Raw genomic sequence first — 18284 nt, 5'->3', positions numbered from 1 at the left:
ATGCATTGTTGCAACAAGAATAGCACAAATTCAGCCAATCAGAACAATTGAGATTGTAATAATGATTGATGCAGCTTTTAGACAATCGCCCTGCTGCTGCGCGATTGCGGTAGAATGACAGCTACAATGTCACGATCGCAAGCACCGCTGATTGGTTAATGCTCGCTCACTATTGGCTACAATGCATTGTTGCAACAAGAATAGCACAGATTCAGCCAATCACAACAATTGAGATTGTAATAATGATTGATGCAGGTTTTACGAAATCGCCCTACAGGTGACAAGTGATGATGCAGCCTAAGATGGAGCGCGCTTGCCTAGAAGAAACTTGCCTTGCTTGTTTAGGCTTTACCATGCTAACCAAGTGTGGATTAACAGACTTCATATACCCTATAAAAAATATTGAGAAGTCTCACACATGCGGGTTTCCTCGCGATGTTTCAAGTGCTCCGGAAAGCTCGAGATGGGACCGAACCCTGGACAACCCAAATAGGACACCGACGTCTTGACCTGTCTCAACCATTAGGCTTTCTCTAAAATTATTTTTATAAATATTTTCATACCAAACTTAGTATAGAAAATAGCCGAGCAACAGGGGTTCGTAATTCTTTAGATAACTTGATCTCGAAAGTGTGAATAATAAATTTAATATTAGAACTTACTTATCGATGCTACCTTTATACACATTACTACAAAAGACATCACCAACAATGTTGAAAACACCGAAATGTACACTACATTCGAAGTACTTCCCACCGGAGAAGCCGGTTTTACTAACGCGTAATAATAATCAGGCACCATATTATTGACCACTAACCCACTTTTATGTTAACAGTTCACTTTTACGTTAACAAACCACTTTTGCGTTAACATAACACTTTTACAGTAACTTTTTGTTTTTCACTCTCAGAATTCAGATACAGTAAGTAACGTTTATTCTTTTAATCTTTTTACTATTTTCCAATTTAAAACAGTAAAAGTTTAAAAAAACACTTCAAAGTCAACACTTCTAAGTTTGACTAAACAAACTTATGGTGACGTAAAATGAATTCCATGTTGGGCAGTCGTCAATCGTGTACAATCAACTTTTTTGTCTGAAGATTTTGTTGTTAAATAACTATTTTTCTCTCAATCAGTTACTGTCAGAGAAATCGATAAAACGATATTATCAGTTCAAAATATCATTTTTGTATCTCTATTGATATTAAGTATATAGGACATGTATTGAAATGGATATGTATTAAATTTTCGGCATTAAATACGTCTATGAAATGCCATGCTCTATATTTTTTGCTTTTTTACAATTTTGACCAAAATTCATTAAGTAGGTAAGTACCTACTAAAAGTTTTGAAGCTTTTGACTGCAGCGTTGTGGACCCTTCTCATTTTGAAAAGTACCTAACTCATATTCAGTAGTGACCCTACGATGGGTTGACTGGTGGATGATGATGATGATATAGGCTCAAATCTTGTCTTTGACTTTGCTCAGACTTTATGAGAGAGAGCTAGCACGTGCCAGACCTCCGTTATTTTATAAAAGCTGAAGGTTTATCTGCGTATTGTACTCGGGGAGGAACGATCAGCGACTATGAAGTTTTGATCATGGTGGCTTTGTGATATAACAGGTAATGTGGCTAATTCCTTTGTACACAATCTCTAAACTAAACTAAAATAGTGTGGCTAATTCCATTGTACACAATCTCTAAACAAAACTAAAATGGCACGTCTAAATCTATTGCTATCCCTTTCATAATGTTGCTTGCGGAAAAGGATGGCACTAAATTTAGACCTGCTAATTTAGTTTAGTTTAGAGATTGTGTACAAGAGAATCGGCCCCAATATCACGTCTAAATCTATTGCTATCCCTTTCATAATGTTGCTTGCGGAAAAGGAAAGCACTAGATTTAGACCTGTTAATTTAGTTTAGTTTAGAGATTGTGTACTAGAGAATCGGCCCCATTAAAAGTGTAAAAATCCTACGTCAAACTAAAAAGTCCCAGTGTAGGTACCCAGCTAAGAATTAGTTCTTAGCTGGGTACCTACACATAATTACATTGGAATGTGTGTAGTTTACATTTTACAAAATAAAATTAGATAGATACTCACTCAATTGCTGATAAGCCAGTATTAAAACAAATATTACTAAAAATAACATCCAAAAAATAAAAGCCGGATACATTTCAGGTTTTAATGCTCACTTTTAATTAATTAATTACACTTTTCCGATTAATTAAAAGGTTGCCACGAGTACAATGTCAACAATATTGATTCTGAAAACCGTAAAGCTATATTAATTTTGCCAATCTAATCGTAATTTTATCTGTGAAAAGAAATAATTTGCCGATAATAACTTTTAAAATTTTCTCTGATACTACGACGTGTTCTTTACGTTAATTTAATTAAGACTTTGTGTTCATTGTGTTACAGTCGATTTGGGAATGAATAGCTATTTTATAAATACTTGTGACGTCACTTAAAATTATAATAATATTGTTAGCTATGAATAAATTACACGATAAGTACACCTATTAAGTATGTATAAGTAATATGAAATACTGATTGAGATAGATACCTTTTTTTTTTCGAGGGGGAAATGTTCTGAAGATACCCAATCGGGTTATGTGGAATTTCCACCCACTAAAACCCCCTCGGTGGCCCTCAGCGCGTTATGAGAGGCTCCGGGAACTCTAAAGAACGTACGCTGAGATAGATACCTACTATATAAAATACATTATATTATAAAAGTATAAACTGACTGACTGACAATTTTAATCAACCTGCAGGTTGATTAATTGTCACTCAGTCAGCTTAGAGACTATTGTGTCTAGAAACTTGAAATTTTGCATGTAGGTTTTCTGCATTAAGAAAGGATTTTGAAATATTCCAAGCCGGCGAGATCTTTTAAAAAACCTCAACCCACATGGGTGAAGTCGTGGGAAACAACTGGTGTTTGTGTCTGTTTACTTTAGTAGTGTTTCAATTTTATTTATTGATCCAAAATAAACTGCACAGAAGTGTGTAAAGGCGGGTGTTTTATTATTGCTAAAGCAATTTTGTCACCATGATCAAAACTTCTTAGTCGCTAATCGTTCCTCCCTGTACCACAGTCCACACAAGTAGATATCCCGTGCCAGTACTGAGGACACAACGCAGAGAAACTCAGATTTTACGCACTGCCTTGACTGGCTCCCTCTCTGTCACTCTTAAAGTTAAAAGAATATTACTATTGGTGCCTTAAATACAAGGGCACCAAATACAAAAATTAAATTTTCTAAAATTAGAGGAGACCTCTAAAGTGAGTAGGTCTCATGTTGAATAATATTTATGATTGCCGCCTGCCCGCGTTGCAGCGTGCGATAAATTCAGGCAGCGCCACCTATGTTGAGGATAAGAAACTAAGTTTCATAAGTTAAAATTTTATTCTACTAGAGCTCATAGTCATCATCATCATTATGATCCATCACTATTGAGCACGGGTCTCCTCTCGGAATGAGAAGGATTTGGCCATAGTCCATCACGCTGGCCAATTCTGGATTTGATGGCCAAAATAATTATTTTTTACTAATACTAAGTATAATACAATATAAATCAATATCCATGCTAATATTATAAATGAGAAAGTGTGCCTGTCTGTGTGTCTACTATATTTTCACGGCCCGTCCGTTCAACCGATTTTGAAAAAGTAGCTTATTGTTGTAATGTGATGCAGCTTGCATCACATTACAACAATAAGCTACTTTTTATCCCGAAAAATCAAAGAGTTCCCACGAGATTTTTAAAAACATAAATCCACGCGGACGAAGTCGCAGGCATCATCTAGTAAGTGATAAGGATAAGGACTGATATTATCAAACATTGTTTTAATACAAAGAAATATTGTCATTAATATTATATGTAGTTAAATAACGTGAAAATTCATCCTAAAGGTTGATTCACATTGGTAGCGAATCGATGGGAATATACGCATTTCTTTAGAACTTCGCTTGCCAGCCTGAACTTGCGACGGACACAATAGCTCTGGATAGTGAGTACCTACTGCTGAGTAGTGGCATAGGCTAGGCTACTTTTATCTCTGGGAAGGGACGGAAATGTTAAAACCCGAATCCACGCGAACGACTTTCGCATTAATAATATTAAGCATGGAAGTATGAATGGATAAAAGAGTTGTAAACTCGAAACGAGAACTCACCATAAATTTTGACCAGCACACCGTATAAAATCCAGAAAATCAGTATATTAAACACCATAAAAATGAGCATAGACGACAGATTAGACATTTTGGATCGAAAGTTCCACAAATTGGTTGTATTGTTTGCGAACTGGGACGACAAATGGGTGTTTTTATCGGAATTAAATAAAATTAAGAATCGTGTCGTGATAAGTAACCTACTATCGGACGATTAAATATGTATGATAATAATTGATATTATTATAAAGAATAGCGTCCAGTGATACCAGTAAGCGTTTAAATCTTCGGCTGAATTTCGCTCATTTAGTGCACAAGTGTGTGCGCTAACACAGGTGTACTCTCTATTCTCCTTTAATAATTTTTAATCTAAATCTCTCTATAATATAAAAATGAATCACTAAATGTGTTGGTCATCGCAAATCTCGAGAACAGCTGAACCGATTTCGCTAATTCTTTTTTTATAATATTCCTTGAAGTACGAAGATGGTTCTTACGGAGAGAAAAATTTAATTCAACCTCCCCCTCAATTTTCTAAACTCCACCCGAGCGAAGCCGGGGCGGATCAGCTAGTATACATATAAGAGGATTGACTGACTGACTGATCTATCAACGCACAGGCTCAAACTACTGGACGGATCGGGATGAAATTGGCATGCAGATAGCTATTATGACGTAGGCATCCGCTAAGAATGGATTTTTGAAAATTCAACCCCTAAAGGGGTGAAATAGGGGTTTTAAGTTTGTGTAGTCTACGCGAAGTCGCGACCATAAGCTAGTTTTCAAATATAAAAAGAAAAGTTGATTGATTGATCTATCAACGCAATCGTTTTTGGGAAATTAGTCAGCTTATTTGCTAATTTGGTATTTAATTTTGTCCGCGTCACAGTAGGTAGCTAAAAATATTACTGTGTACCCTTCTATAACAGAATTTGTTGTGTTTTACGTATATATTGGCTAGTACATCACTCCCCATATTATAAATGCGAAAGTGTGTTAGTTTGTTTGTTTGTTTGTCGGTTTATTATTCAATAACGTCGCAATAGAACAACGGATCGACGTAATTTTTTGCATGAGTATAAGTTAAAGACTTGGAAAGTAACAAAATTTATGCTACTTTTTATCTCGGAGTCCCTATGGGATTTTTAATGATTTTAAATTTTTAACGACTTCAAAAAAAGGAGGAGGTTCTCAATTCGTCGGAATCTTTTAATACATGCGGACGAATTCGCGGGCATCAGCTAGTAATTAATACTACGTCTCTCTGCCAAAAAGAATGTGTACCTACAATACCTAATACCTACTCATTTTCTTTTTCATTATATTTAATTTTAAAATAAAATTAAGTATAGCATAGCATAGTATTTTACGTGGTTACCGAACCTTATTGACATAATAAAAATATATTTTATTGTTTAAGTACAACAATCTACATTTTGTGCTATAACATATTTTATAGATATTTTAATACTTCCTTTTATGATTAAAAGAAGTTTGTACTGAAATAATATAAACAACTATAGGTGCCTAATGAGGTACACTTGCCTAATCGTACCTGCGCCTAAATCATACCTGCGCCTAAATCCTACCCCACGAACTGAGAATTGCAATAGCGACGCAAATTACAACAAATAGAACCAACTATACGCCATATGTTGCTAGACTATAGTGGGCACATTTTATCGCGCCTCGGCTACTTTAATATTCTTCAATTTTTTATCATAAAAAATATTTTCCAGCAGAAATTACTCTATTTTTATTCATTTACGCATGCTGACGTCATTATTCGCTTTCTGTTCAACGGGACGGTAATAATTAATTATGTAAAAAATAAATAAAATTCATGTTTTTTTTTAAATTATTCTCACTAATAATGAATTCTAGCCCCTAAACTACCACTATAAAAAGAATCACATCTATTTATTACTACAATCTAACACCCAATTCCTGAGAGGAGACCCATACTCGGTAGTGACCAGTGGGCCAGTCTCTTGCCGCTTGAATGACATTGACAGGGGGCGCTGTTGGAAAATAAAGGCTTAGAATATTCAAACAAGAACAAAGAGTACACTTGACGGGAACGTTAATTCTGATTTTCGCCACGCGCCTTAGATAGCCTTGTCGCACTGTAGATCATAACGTCATAGACAGCATAGCTCGACGTTGAAATTTGAAGCGCACAGTCTACCTACACACTACACCTAATGACCTAACATTCGAACTCGAAGACTAACTGGCGACTTCCTATTACAATAGTCTACTTAACAATGAGTAGGTCGTCTTCCATGTCTGAGTTACTCATCAACTCACTTGAAATTGAATCATTTTAATGGATCTAATAAAGTTAAATGGCTAGATCAGAAATATTAATTCTTGAACCCTATACAACGTTAGTTTTAGTACTTAGGTGATACGGTTGTATGCACCAAATAAACTGACCTAATAGCAGTAAATCTAAATATATAAAAGGAAAAGGTGACTGACTGACTGACTGATCTATCAACGCCCAGCTCAAACTACTGGACGGATCGGGCTGAAATTTGGCATGCAGATAGCTATTATGACGTAGGTGTCCGCTAAGAAAGGATTTTTTGAAAATTCAACCCGTAAGGGAGTGAATTAGGGGTTTGAAGTTTGAGTGGTCCACGCAGAAGTCGCGAGCATAAGCTAGTCCTTAGATAAATCATTCCGTCCTTTTCCGTTGGGCACACTGTTATAAGGATGGGCACTACTTGTGTTCCCGTCATTAGAGTTATTCCTATCCTATTCGTCAGTAGCGCCATTCCTATCTAAGTAGGTATAGGTATTAATATGGTTTTATCCCATTTCTTTCATCCCTTCTATGGGGATTTAGCATTTTCGGCTTGTTGTTAGGCCTCTGTCTTTTTGAATAACAATAAATAATTTAATGATAATATATTTATTATGTAAATGGAAACGTATTTTACTTAATTTATTAGACAAAACTAACTTCTAAACTGCCATCCCCCTTCCAAGTTAGCCTACTACTAAATAATGCAGAGCTAAGTTGTGATGGAATAAAAAGAACAAAAAACTTACGTCTTTCCACACAAGATCCAAAACAGAACCATAGCCAAAATAAATATAAGCACATAAAAATAAAAAGTCCAATCATAATAGACGATATCAAATCCATTGTCATTTCTAAACACACTAAAAAACACTTAACAAAATACCAGTGTGTGCATAATAAAATATCTTATCATCAATTATTGTGTTATCTGTCTTTATATCGTGACGGGAATTTAAAAAAAATCGAACGCGATTTCATATTTGAATATGGAACTAACGATACGGTTGGTAGAACTGAGCGAAAGTATGGACGGATAGATACTAAAGACGTAGCAGAGCATGCGTTTAGTTGGCGGTTGGAGTGATTGGGCCATGCCGCACATTTATTTATGTCAATTTTCCCCCGATCTACCTATTTACCTATATAGGTATAATGTTACCTGAGTATACAGTTTCAAGTAGGTACGTGCAATAAAAACAAAAATTTATATAACATTATATTGTATAGTATGTACCTATTTGTGTGTATGTTTATGTATGCCTATATATCTATTTATATCTATATATATATATAATTCAAAGTCCTGACTGACTGACATATATATCAACGCACAGCCTAAACCGCTGGTCCTAAAGAAATGAAATTTGGAGGGTCTATTCTTTGTAAAGAGTAGGTATCCACTAAGAAAGGATTTTTCGAAATTCCACCCCTAAGTGGGTTAAATGGGGGATGTAAATTTGTATGAAAGTCCGTCATTTTTCAAGTTATTTGCATGAAAATTGGTATTTGGGGTTTCGGTTACAAATGAAGAAATACGTGTTTCAGGATTTTTGGAAAATTCGCCCATAAGGGTGGTAAAATAAAAAATAGGGGATGAAAGTTTGTATGGGACAGTTTTAAATATTGATATTATTAATTTGAAATTTGGAAAGTACCTACTTAGGGTTTTTTCTTGAGGTGTCAGCTAAGAAAAAAAATGCCATTTGTTTCCTGTAGGCCACGCGGGCGAAGCCGCGAGTAGAAGCTAGTATATATATATTTATAGCTACATTGCGACTCTCTGTCTTACAGTTCTATAAGTTCTTAAGTATGGGTTGCCTGGAAGAGATCACATTAGTGATAAACAGGTTGCCCTTTGTTTTTTAAGTGTATCCTGTATTCTTACTCTCTGTAATTTTAGTAACAATAAAGTTGTTTTAAATTAAATTAAATTAAATTTAAAGAAAAATGTGACTGTCATACTATAAAATTACTTCTAGGTTAAGTACCTACTTAGCAATTCATTATACCTATCTATATCTAAATATATAAAAGGAAAAGGTGACTGACTGACTGACTGACTGACTGATCTATCAACGCACAGCTCAAACTACTGGACGGATCGGGCTGAAATTTCGTATGCAGATAGCTATTATGACGTAGGCATCCGCTAAGATAGGATTTTTGAAAATTCAACCCCTAAGGGGGTGAAATAGAGGTTTGAAATTTGTGTAGTCCACGCGGACGAAGTCGCGGGCATAAGCTAGTTAATATTATAAAGCTGTGGTAGCCTAGTGGTTAGGACGGCCGCCTTCCAATCAGAGTTCGGGGGTTCGATCCCGGGCACGCACCTCTAACTTTTCGGAGTTATGTGCGTTTTTAAGTAATTAAAATATCACTTGATTTAACGGTGAAGGAAAACATCGTGAAAAACCTGCATGCCTATGAGAGTTCTCCATAATGTTCTCAAAGGTGTGTGAAGTCTTCCAATCCGCACTTGGCCAGCGTGGTAGACTATGGCCTAACCCTTCTCACTCTGAGAGGAGACCCGTGCTCTGTAGTGAGCCGGCGATGGGTTGATCATGATGATGATGATTATGAAGAGGTAAAGTTTACTACTGAACTGAACTACTGAACCGATTTTGCAAATTCTTTCACCAGTAGAAAGCTACCTTATTCCTGAGTGACATAGGCTATATTTTTTTTTTAATTAGGGATCCCGACGAAAATTGTAATAAGCTACCCTGCAAAGCCGGGGCGAATCGCTAGTTGGTAATCAAGCTTATGCTCGCTTCAAACCCTTATTTTACCCCCTTAGGGGTTGAATAACACTGCCTTACAATATGAAACTGTTATCTAGGGGAAAAATCTGAAAACCGTGAATTTAGGGTTCCAACACACAAAAAAAATTGTGGTCATGAACGAATATAATTAGTATTTTCAATTTTCGAAGTTAACTATATCACGTGGGGTATCATATGAAAGGGCTTTACCTGTGCATTCTAAAACAGATTTTTATTTATTTTTATGCATCATCGTTTTTATAATACGACTGTACTACGGAACCCTCGGTGCGCGAGCCTGACTCGCACTTGGCCGGTTTTTTGAAACGGCTTCGATTTGGATGGTATTTAAATAATTCTTTACTTTCAAAGTTAATCTAGATGAGTACGAGTATAATTTCTGAGAAAATTGGTTTTCACACAAAAAAAATAGAAAGGTCGAGCGAAGCTCTGTACACAAACCCAGTATAAGTCCCGCAAATTGCTATTGCGCTGGAACCATGTCTCATCAACATCGAAATGACGTCATTTGACGTAGGTATATTTAAGTAAAAATATACCATCAGCTCGAAACTTCAGTCTAGTGCTGACGTAACTAAAATGGCGGCCACGCGTATTAGCAATTTGCGGGACTCATATCTATAAATACGCAAAGTTATAAAAGTAAAAATACGCAAACTTACGTGTCATCCTTGAACAAATAAAGCCCATAAATGAAAAGATGAGTAGTCCACATACAATTGAACAGTAAAACCCTAAAGTAAAAGATACGAGATTGTCCATAATCTGCTCTGATAGCCAAGAACTATCCACATTTGTAGAGCAATCCTGCATATCCATACAAGTATCCATTGTTCATTTATTAACACACACAAAAATTATAACAACCTATAAATAATTAAAAGCCGTACCTACTCAGAGTCGCTAAATCGTTAAAACGAGACAGAGCTATATTGACACCTGTAGGGCGATTGTCTAAAACCTGCATCAATCATTATTACAATCTCAATTGATCTGATTGGCTAAATTTGTGCGATTCTTGTTGCAACAATGCATTGTGGCCAATAGTGAGCGAGCATTAACCAATCAGAGATGATTGCGATCGTGACATTGTAGCTGTCAAACAACCGCGGTAGGGCCACTGATATGAAGAACATTGTAACTAATGTAACAATGTTTTCTAACTATACCATCAGAATACTTACTAAGTGAAAAAAGGTATCTTTCAATCTGGGAACCGTATTTATATTATGTCCACTAGAACAATTATTAGGTACATGACAAAGAATTTCATTGTAGTTCAAGGTAATCCAGATATCTGTTAAAAAACATTGTATTTTCGGTTAACGTAGTTAAGTTCATAATACAGAACGCAAAAATTAATAGTAGAACAACTTACTTCATTACGGATGCGGCTTCATTTAATATAACGTTTTACAATGTTTAAATGCAACAACATTGTAAAACGCTCTCTTGAAAACTTAGCAAAATCAGATACAATGTTCCTCACATCAGGTGTCGAATTATCTCTCACATAAATCTGTCTCGTTTTAACTCAATCTTAAGTAACGTTTAGCGATTCTGAGTACGGCGGTAAGATTGTTATATTCATTGACAACGAGTAGATATAGGTACGTAATATATTTTAATTTAAAAACAAGTAGTAAAAAAACGTTGCGTAAGTATGACTTCACTTATCAAAACCAAAAATTCAATTAAATAAAATCCAATACATAACAAGACTGAACTATATACTCTCGTGATAAGAGGTAAACAATAATTTATTTTATTAGGAAACTAGCTTATGCTCGCGACTTTGTCCACATGGACTACACAAATTTCAAACCGAATTTTCAAAAATCCTTTCTTAGCGGATGCCTAACTACGTCATAATAGCTATATGCATCCCAAATGTCAGCCCGATCCGTCCAGTAGTTTGAGCTGTGATAGATCAGTCAGTCAGTCAGTTAGTCAGTCACTGTCAGTCAGTCACCTTTTCCTTTTATATATTTAGATAAAACCCGATCAGGGGCGTGTCAGAACACGCATAACGCAGAGTTCCGTAGTCATGGTAGTTTCTAATTTATCATTATTTTCGTTAAAGATAATTTTTAGGGTTCCATACCTCAAAAGGAAAAAGGAACAATTATAGGATCACTTTGTTGTCTGTTTGTCCGTCTTTCAGAAAGTGTGTCTCAGACAGACGCACACTTTCGTAAGGGTTCCTTGATTACTTGCGGAACCCTAAAAGCTACGGATAAAACCAATATTATTCAGTGTCACTGGGAAAACGTCTTGATACGGGTCGTTGATAGGGTCAAATGCTATCAAAATATGACCCACTAGCTGATGCTTTGGCCCTTTGTCCGCGTGGAATCAGGTTTTTTTAAAATCCCGTGGGAACTCTAAGATTTTCCGAAATAAAAAGTAGCCTATGTCCTCTCCAGGGTCTTTATATATACCCATGCAAAAAATCACGTCAATTGCACCATTGCGACGTGATTGAAGGACAAACCAATAAACCAACAAAACAACAAACCAACAAACAAACACACTTTTGCATATAATAAGGGTACTGAGGGTACTGATAACGATTTCGCTATTAATTTTGTACGTAAGTGTTTTTAATAAATTAATAATAATATGGTGATAATTAATTTTAATTATACCTACTTAAGTACTTATACGACGACGACCTCCCTGGCGTAGTGGTGAGCGCTGTGGTCTTAATAGTGGGAGGTCCCGGGTTCGATTCCTGGCAGGGGTTTGGAATTTTATAATTTTTAAATTTCTGGTCTGGTCTGGTGGGAGGCTTCGGCCGTGGTTAGTTACCACCCTACCGGCAAAGCCGTGCCGCCTAGCGATTTAGCGTTCCGGTACGATGCCGTGTAGAAATCAAAGGGGTATGGGTTTTATTAAAAACTGCCATACCCCTTCCAGGTTAGCCCGCTATCATCTTAGATTGCAGTCAAGGGCTAACTTGTATCTGAATAAAAAAATAAAATAAAAAAAAAAGTTATTATAAGTTTTGTGTTTGAATCTAAATGTTTGCATAAGGATTGACAGCTATAATATTAAAAAACCTAATTGCACGCGGACGGAGTCGCGGGCATCAGCTAGTTTTTGATAATTTTAATTTAAAAACGAGAAGGTTTTTAATGATAAGAGATTTAATTAGGAAAATGTAATTTGTCCCAGTCTCCAACATAACCAAATAACGGGAGTCTGGTCTACCTACAGTGACGTGTAAGATGATTAAAGCGGGAAACAATTAATTTATTATTTTTCATAAATTGAGGAAAAACCAGATAAACTATTGTTTAAACAGCATTTATTACACCGTACACGAATGCCCAAAAATAGTGTGCCTACCTAATATTTTCAGGATGTGGTGAGTTTCTTTACTCCACCGTAACATCTAAATGCCTGAACAGATTTGGATGTAGTGGGTACATGTTGGGTACATGTACGGGTGGGTATAGTTAGAATCCTTGCATCATACCGAGTGACACTGGTTGAAGTGACACTGGTTATTTTTTCTTTGAAAAAAATCTATATAGTATAAAGCGGCGTCTTAGGTGGGGCAGTGGGGGTTTGAAAAATACTAAATCACTAAAACTACGAAATGAGGAAAATGGTAATAGGTATTGGATTATGTTAGGTTGTTAGACACTTAGCGGTATTGTTATAACGCCAAGTTTTGCTGGCGTTCTGGTTACACCCTGTATAAATGGAAAAGTTGACTGAATGACAGACTGACTGATGATCTATCAGCGCACAGCTCAAACTACTGAACGGATCGGGCTGAAAATTAAAAGTCAGAGATAAGCTTACGTGTAATCCTCGTACAAATACAGTATAAAATTGACACGATGAAAAATCCACAAACAAATGAACCGAAAAACACTAAAAAAATTAACACCCCCGTGTTTATACTCGTCACCCAGTCAATATCAACATTAGAACAGTAGGGCTGTAGTAATAAAATGATGAGTGATATGTTGTATATAGCGGTAGCTTATGGGGCATTAATTAATAGCATTATGATTTTTTTTTTTTTTTTCAAACTGCTAATGCGCGTGGCCGGCATTTTAGTGACGTCAGCACTATACTGAAGTTTCGAGCTGATGGTATATTTTTATTTCAGCTGCCGTCAAAATAACGTCATTTCGATGTTAATGAGACATGGTTCCAGCGCAATAGCAATTTGCGGGATTTATTAAAGAGAATATTTTGAAAAAATCACGATTTTTATTTATTTTTTACACGAACGCCACGCTGCACTGTATGGAAGGTGATTAATTGCGCCACAATCCATAAACTACAAATATTTTTAAATTATTAACATAAAAATAAGAGTAATTTCTGCGGGAAAATATTTTTTATGTAAATATTTTTTTAAATATTTGTCTTTTACGCCTTGTGACGTCATTAATCGCACAGCGTGTCGTTAATAATTAATTATTATGTAAAAATAACGAAAATTCTAATTTTAAAAAAAATATCATCTTTAATAATGAATTACTACCGCTATACAAAAAATCACATAATTTTATTACTATAGTAGTAACAAACCCTATCCATCTCTATGAAAGGTGCAAACTTCAGTCAAGTACAAACACAAGAATTATAATAACTATGTATAATGTATAATGTAACTAGGTATACTAATAATTTAAATTAATTTGCCTGTTACTAATCAAACAATTTATAATGCAACATTAATTGAAAAATTATAAATGCGAAAGTGTGTTTGTTTGTTGGTTTGTCGGCTACTTTTTATCCCGCAAAATGAAAGTTTCCACGGGATTTTTAAAAATCTAAATCCACGCGGACGAAGTCGCGGGCATCAATAATAAATAAGCTAGTTATGAATAATTAATCCGTACTTCATACTTATATTATAATGCGGAAGTTTGTCTGTGTGTCTGTTACCTTTTCACGGTCCAAGGATAGCTTGCACTCCGGAGACGGGTATAGTTTACCGTTTATGCCGAAAATGTATGAGTTCTAGTTCTCACGTTTTTCTAAAAAAAACAATAACAATCCATGCCGATGAATTTGCGAGCATCGTCTAGTTAATTGATATTTTAAATGTTATTTTGTAATTAATGGAAAACGTAATTTTTAATGTAAAACATAATAATTGTAATTAACGTAAATTGTAATTAATGGTTTATTATGATACGAGATTTTACTAAGACAATAATATTATTATTATATTCAAATGCAACTAAATAATGAGATTTAATATTGTATAGTATTTTATTAATATTGTACAGTGTCGTACGTACATATATCTAGATGATTTTATAGTGTTAAACAAAAATTACTACCCATATTATAAATTCGAAAGTGCTTGTTTGTTGGTTTGTCCTTTAATCACGTCGCAACGGAGCAACGACGGATCGACGTGATTTTTGCATGGGTATAATTCAAGACCTGGATAGTGACATAGACTAACGAAGTCACGGGCATCATCTAGTTAATTTATAAATTAGGTACTTACCTAAGTTTAATAATTATAAGGAAAAGGGATAATCTATTGATAAACCCAATATTATACCAGAAGTATATTATTTTATTTCAAAATATCCTCCATACTTAATATTATAAATGCGAAAGTGGGTCTGCCTGCTAGCTTTTCACGGCCCATGCGCTCAACCAATTTTGACGAAATTTGGTACTACAGCGATAGCTTGCATCCCGTGGAAGGACATAGGCTACTTTTTATCCCACGCGGACGAAGATGGCGGCACGGTTTTGCTGGTATAGTGGTAACTAGCCACGGCCGAAGCCTCCCACCAGACCAAATTCAAATTCAAATTCAAATTCAAATTTCTTTATTGCGAATATGGGTAAACAGTGCAGATATTACAAAACAAAAAGGTACAGCCAAATTCTGCCTATTAGCATGCAATATGTTATGACTTATGATATACCGAACAACGTGTACATAGTTTTGATTAGTCAAATTAAATACTTAGTCACAAAAAAATACAAATTTAAATGATAATGTTACAAATGTCAAAAATTAAAATAAAACTAAAATTTCTCTACAAGGTAATCATTAATCGAGTAATATGTCTTTTCTAACAATAGTTTTTTCAATTTTATCTTAAATAATAAAGGAAGTTCTCGCGTCTCAATTATATATTTGGGCAAGTGATTATACAAGAGTGGCCCAGTGGCAAAAAAACTTTTGGAGAAATGAGCGGTTCTACTAGGAGGGTGCCGCAGTTTAAGCACATGCCTTTCACCAGACAAGAAATTTAGAAATTATAAAAACCCCTGCCAGGAATCGAACCCGGGACCTCCCACTAACAAGACCACAACACTTACCACTGCGCCAGGGAGGTCGTCAAACCTTCACCAGTAGATACTTTCATGGTGCAGTGGTGAGCGTGGTGGTCTTCTAGGTAGAGGTCTGGGATCTTGTATGATGTGGTGGAAAGCTTTGACTATGGATGGATGGACTATTTATTTCACAAGTAGCGTGTGAAAAATCAAGAGAAAAATCAGAAAGCAAAATTTCACGAAGTTTGATAATTATGGGTACGTATAACCTAATTCGGCTTTATTTTTTGGCGCGCGCATGGTCATCGATCTGAGCTAAGATGCTAAAGAGTGTGCGAGCGAGAACACTCGCGTCGCTTCTTATTAGAAAAACATTTAGATATATTAATGTAGCAAACGATTGTGAGTGCGAAAATTGAAAAATAATTTGTGAAATCATTGTGAATAAAACAGTCACCAAATGAAATTATGCAAAAGTAGCAATAATGCACATCTCTAGTAAATACGGTCGGTATTTAGAGTTCTGTGGTATTTATATCTATTTAAAGGATGTATGTAACCAAAATACTGGCAAAAACTAAGACAGGTGACAGTACTGATGATTACTGATAATGATACCACAAAAAAACTCGAAAAAAAATATAAATAGATCCTATTATTTTTGTAAAAGTTTACGATATATTGCAAATAAAACATCTGACTGACGCTAGAGGTCAACGAACATTGCGTAAGTAGGCCACTCAGACTCAATGTCCCGTTGTAGGCGGGGCATTGACCCGAATTTTGTACGCTATACATTGCATGTTTGAAAAATACTAAATCACTAAAACTACAAAATGAGGCAAATGATTATTGGTACGTACCTATTGGATTTGGTTTTTGTAGTGTAACAATAACGTTCTGGTTACACCCTGTATAATATATAAAAGGAAAAGCTGGCTGACTGACTGACTGATGTATCAACGCATAGCTCAAACTACTGGACGGATCGGGCTGAAATTTGGCATGCAGAAGCTATTATGATATAGACATCCGCTAAGAAAGCATTTTTGAAAATACTACCCCTAAGGGAGTAAGGGGTGAAAATACAACCCATAAGGGGGAGGGGGGGTCGGACGAAGTCACGGGAATAAGCTAGTAGGTAGTACGTAGTATAAAAAAATTACTTACCGCAAAATACTATGATGCTGCATCGAATACAAACAAAGGTGACTACGGTGATAACTATCACAACAGGTAACAGAACGAACGGGTAACTACTCATTTTAAGTCACACAAAATATTATCACCTATAAACACAGTCATTATTAATTTAAGTAACCTCCTTATTGTATGCCTTTCGTTGTTTTTTTACTACCTACAATGCAGAGCCAATGAAAAAATTACCTACTGGGCTTTTTTACTCTGTGGCAACCAAATTTTGAAATTAGAAAATGAAATAGATTCTAAAACGGACTGTACGCTATACGTTAAAACGGGGTAAGTACCTACTAAATAGCACCTCTATTATTACAATATAGCGATATTAATAATTATTATCTTATCTTTAATAATATTTCGTATCGGGAAACAGAATTTAGAAGTGCTTTTTGTGACGTCAGTCGATTGGACGATGTCCTTGTGTGAGAACAGAAAATATTACTCATACTTATCTAGTTCTACAAAGAACAATCTTTTATAATGTGAATTTTATACAAAAGGGATTTATATAACTTACCAGTTAGAGCTTAGAGCTTCTGGGTATTATTTTAAATTATTGTACAAATGGTGAAAATAATTTTCCAGTGCCTAGACCGCAGGCGAAAATACTTTCAGGAAAAAAAGCGCTGTCACGGTAGGTAGTAAGTACTAAGGCTGCAACTTTACTACTGCCATCTATCATGCGAGTCTGTAATCGTTTATTAGCTATTCGACACAAGATGGCGATATGGGACATAAAAAATTTCAGAATGAAATAGAACGCAACCAATCCACTGTTTATTTCATGTATATTTGCTTTTTATTTATATTTTTAAAAGACATTAAAATATGAATACAGGAAAATAATAAAAGTATCATAGTAAAACACTCGACGATAGATGGCGGTAATTAACGTAATAATAGACAACTTTTTATCAGCAAAGCGCGTAATTTTGAATTTTGCATCACTAATATTATTTATGTGTGTTTCAATCAGTTTCAATTCGGAGTCGCAAGAACTTACTTAATTTGTTTATTTACATTCAAAGATATCTTTATAAAAATATATAAAAACCGTCCAAATGAAGTATTTAAAAAAAATGTATCTCAATTTAATTAATTTTATTAAAATAGTGGTTCTAGATTTTGGAGTCGACTATACGACTATTTTAAAATTGAGTAGGTACTTACATTTGCTTATTAGTCCTGTAACACTTCCAAAAAATAAATATTAACAGCAAAAGTGTAATTATTATTGGAGCCAGTATTAATTTCAGTATAGCTGATGTCATAACTTCACGTGGAATTTCAGAAGTATTCATTATCAAAAAAAACATTAATTTAATAACTTATTTTATTCACATTTTCTCACAACTCTAGGCAGAATAACTTTAAATTTAAACCATACTTTCTCACAACTCTAGGCAGAATAACTTTAAATTTAAACCATACAATCGCAATCAACACAATAGGTATCATAGGCGGATTAATAATTTAAAAAAAATTGGCGCGATTTCTGTTTCTGCCACAAATTAAGTAAAAAAAT

The 18284-nt window shown here is 35.0% G+C and overlaps 1 protein-coding gene across 4 annotated transcripts in view; it reads right to left on the bottom strand.

Moving 5' to 3' along the window:
• Positions 1–18284, bottom strand: part of LOC117983566 (uncharacterized) — a 50483-nt gene that overhangs the window by 9564 nt on the left and 22635 nt on the right. The window contains exon 1 of one of the 4 annotated variants that reach the window (XM_034970163.2): positions 16730–16962. The exons of 2 other annotated variants lie outside the window; for them this stretch is intronic. In XM_034970163.2, the coding sequence (XP_034826054.1) occupies positions 16730–16823 (94 nt within the window). In that variant the 5' untranslated portion in view covers positions 16824–16962. Of the gene's footprint in view, positions 1–7246; positions 7540–16729; positions 16963–18284 lie in introns of those variants that run through there. One more of the 4 variants, XM_034970162.2, reaches the window with a different exon arrangement.

This window comes from Maniola hyperantus, chromosome 7 (genome assembly GCF_902806685.2).
Source record: "Maniola hyperantus chromosome 7, iAphHyp1.2, whole genome shotgun sequence".
Classification (NCBI taxonomy): Eukaryota; Metazoa; Arthropoda; class Insecta; order Lepidoptera; family Nymphalidae; genus Maniola; species Maniola hyperantus.
This window is presented reverse-complemented; position numbering and strand designations above follow the sequence as displayed.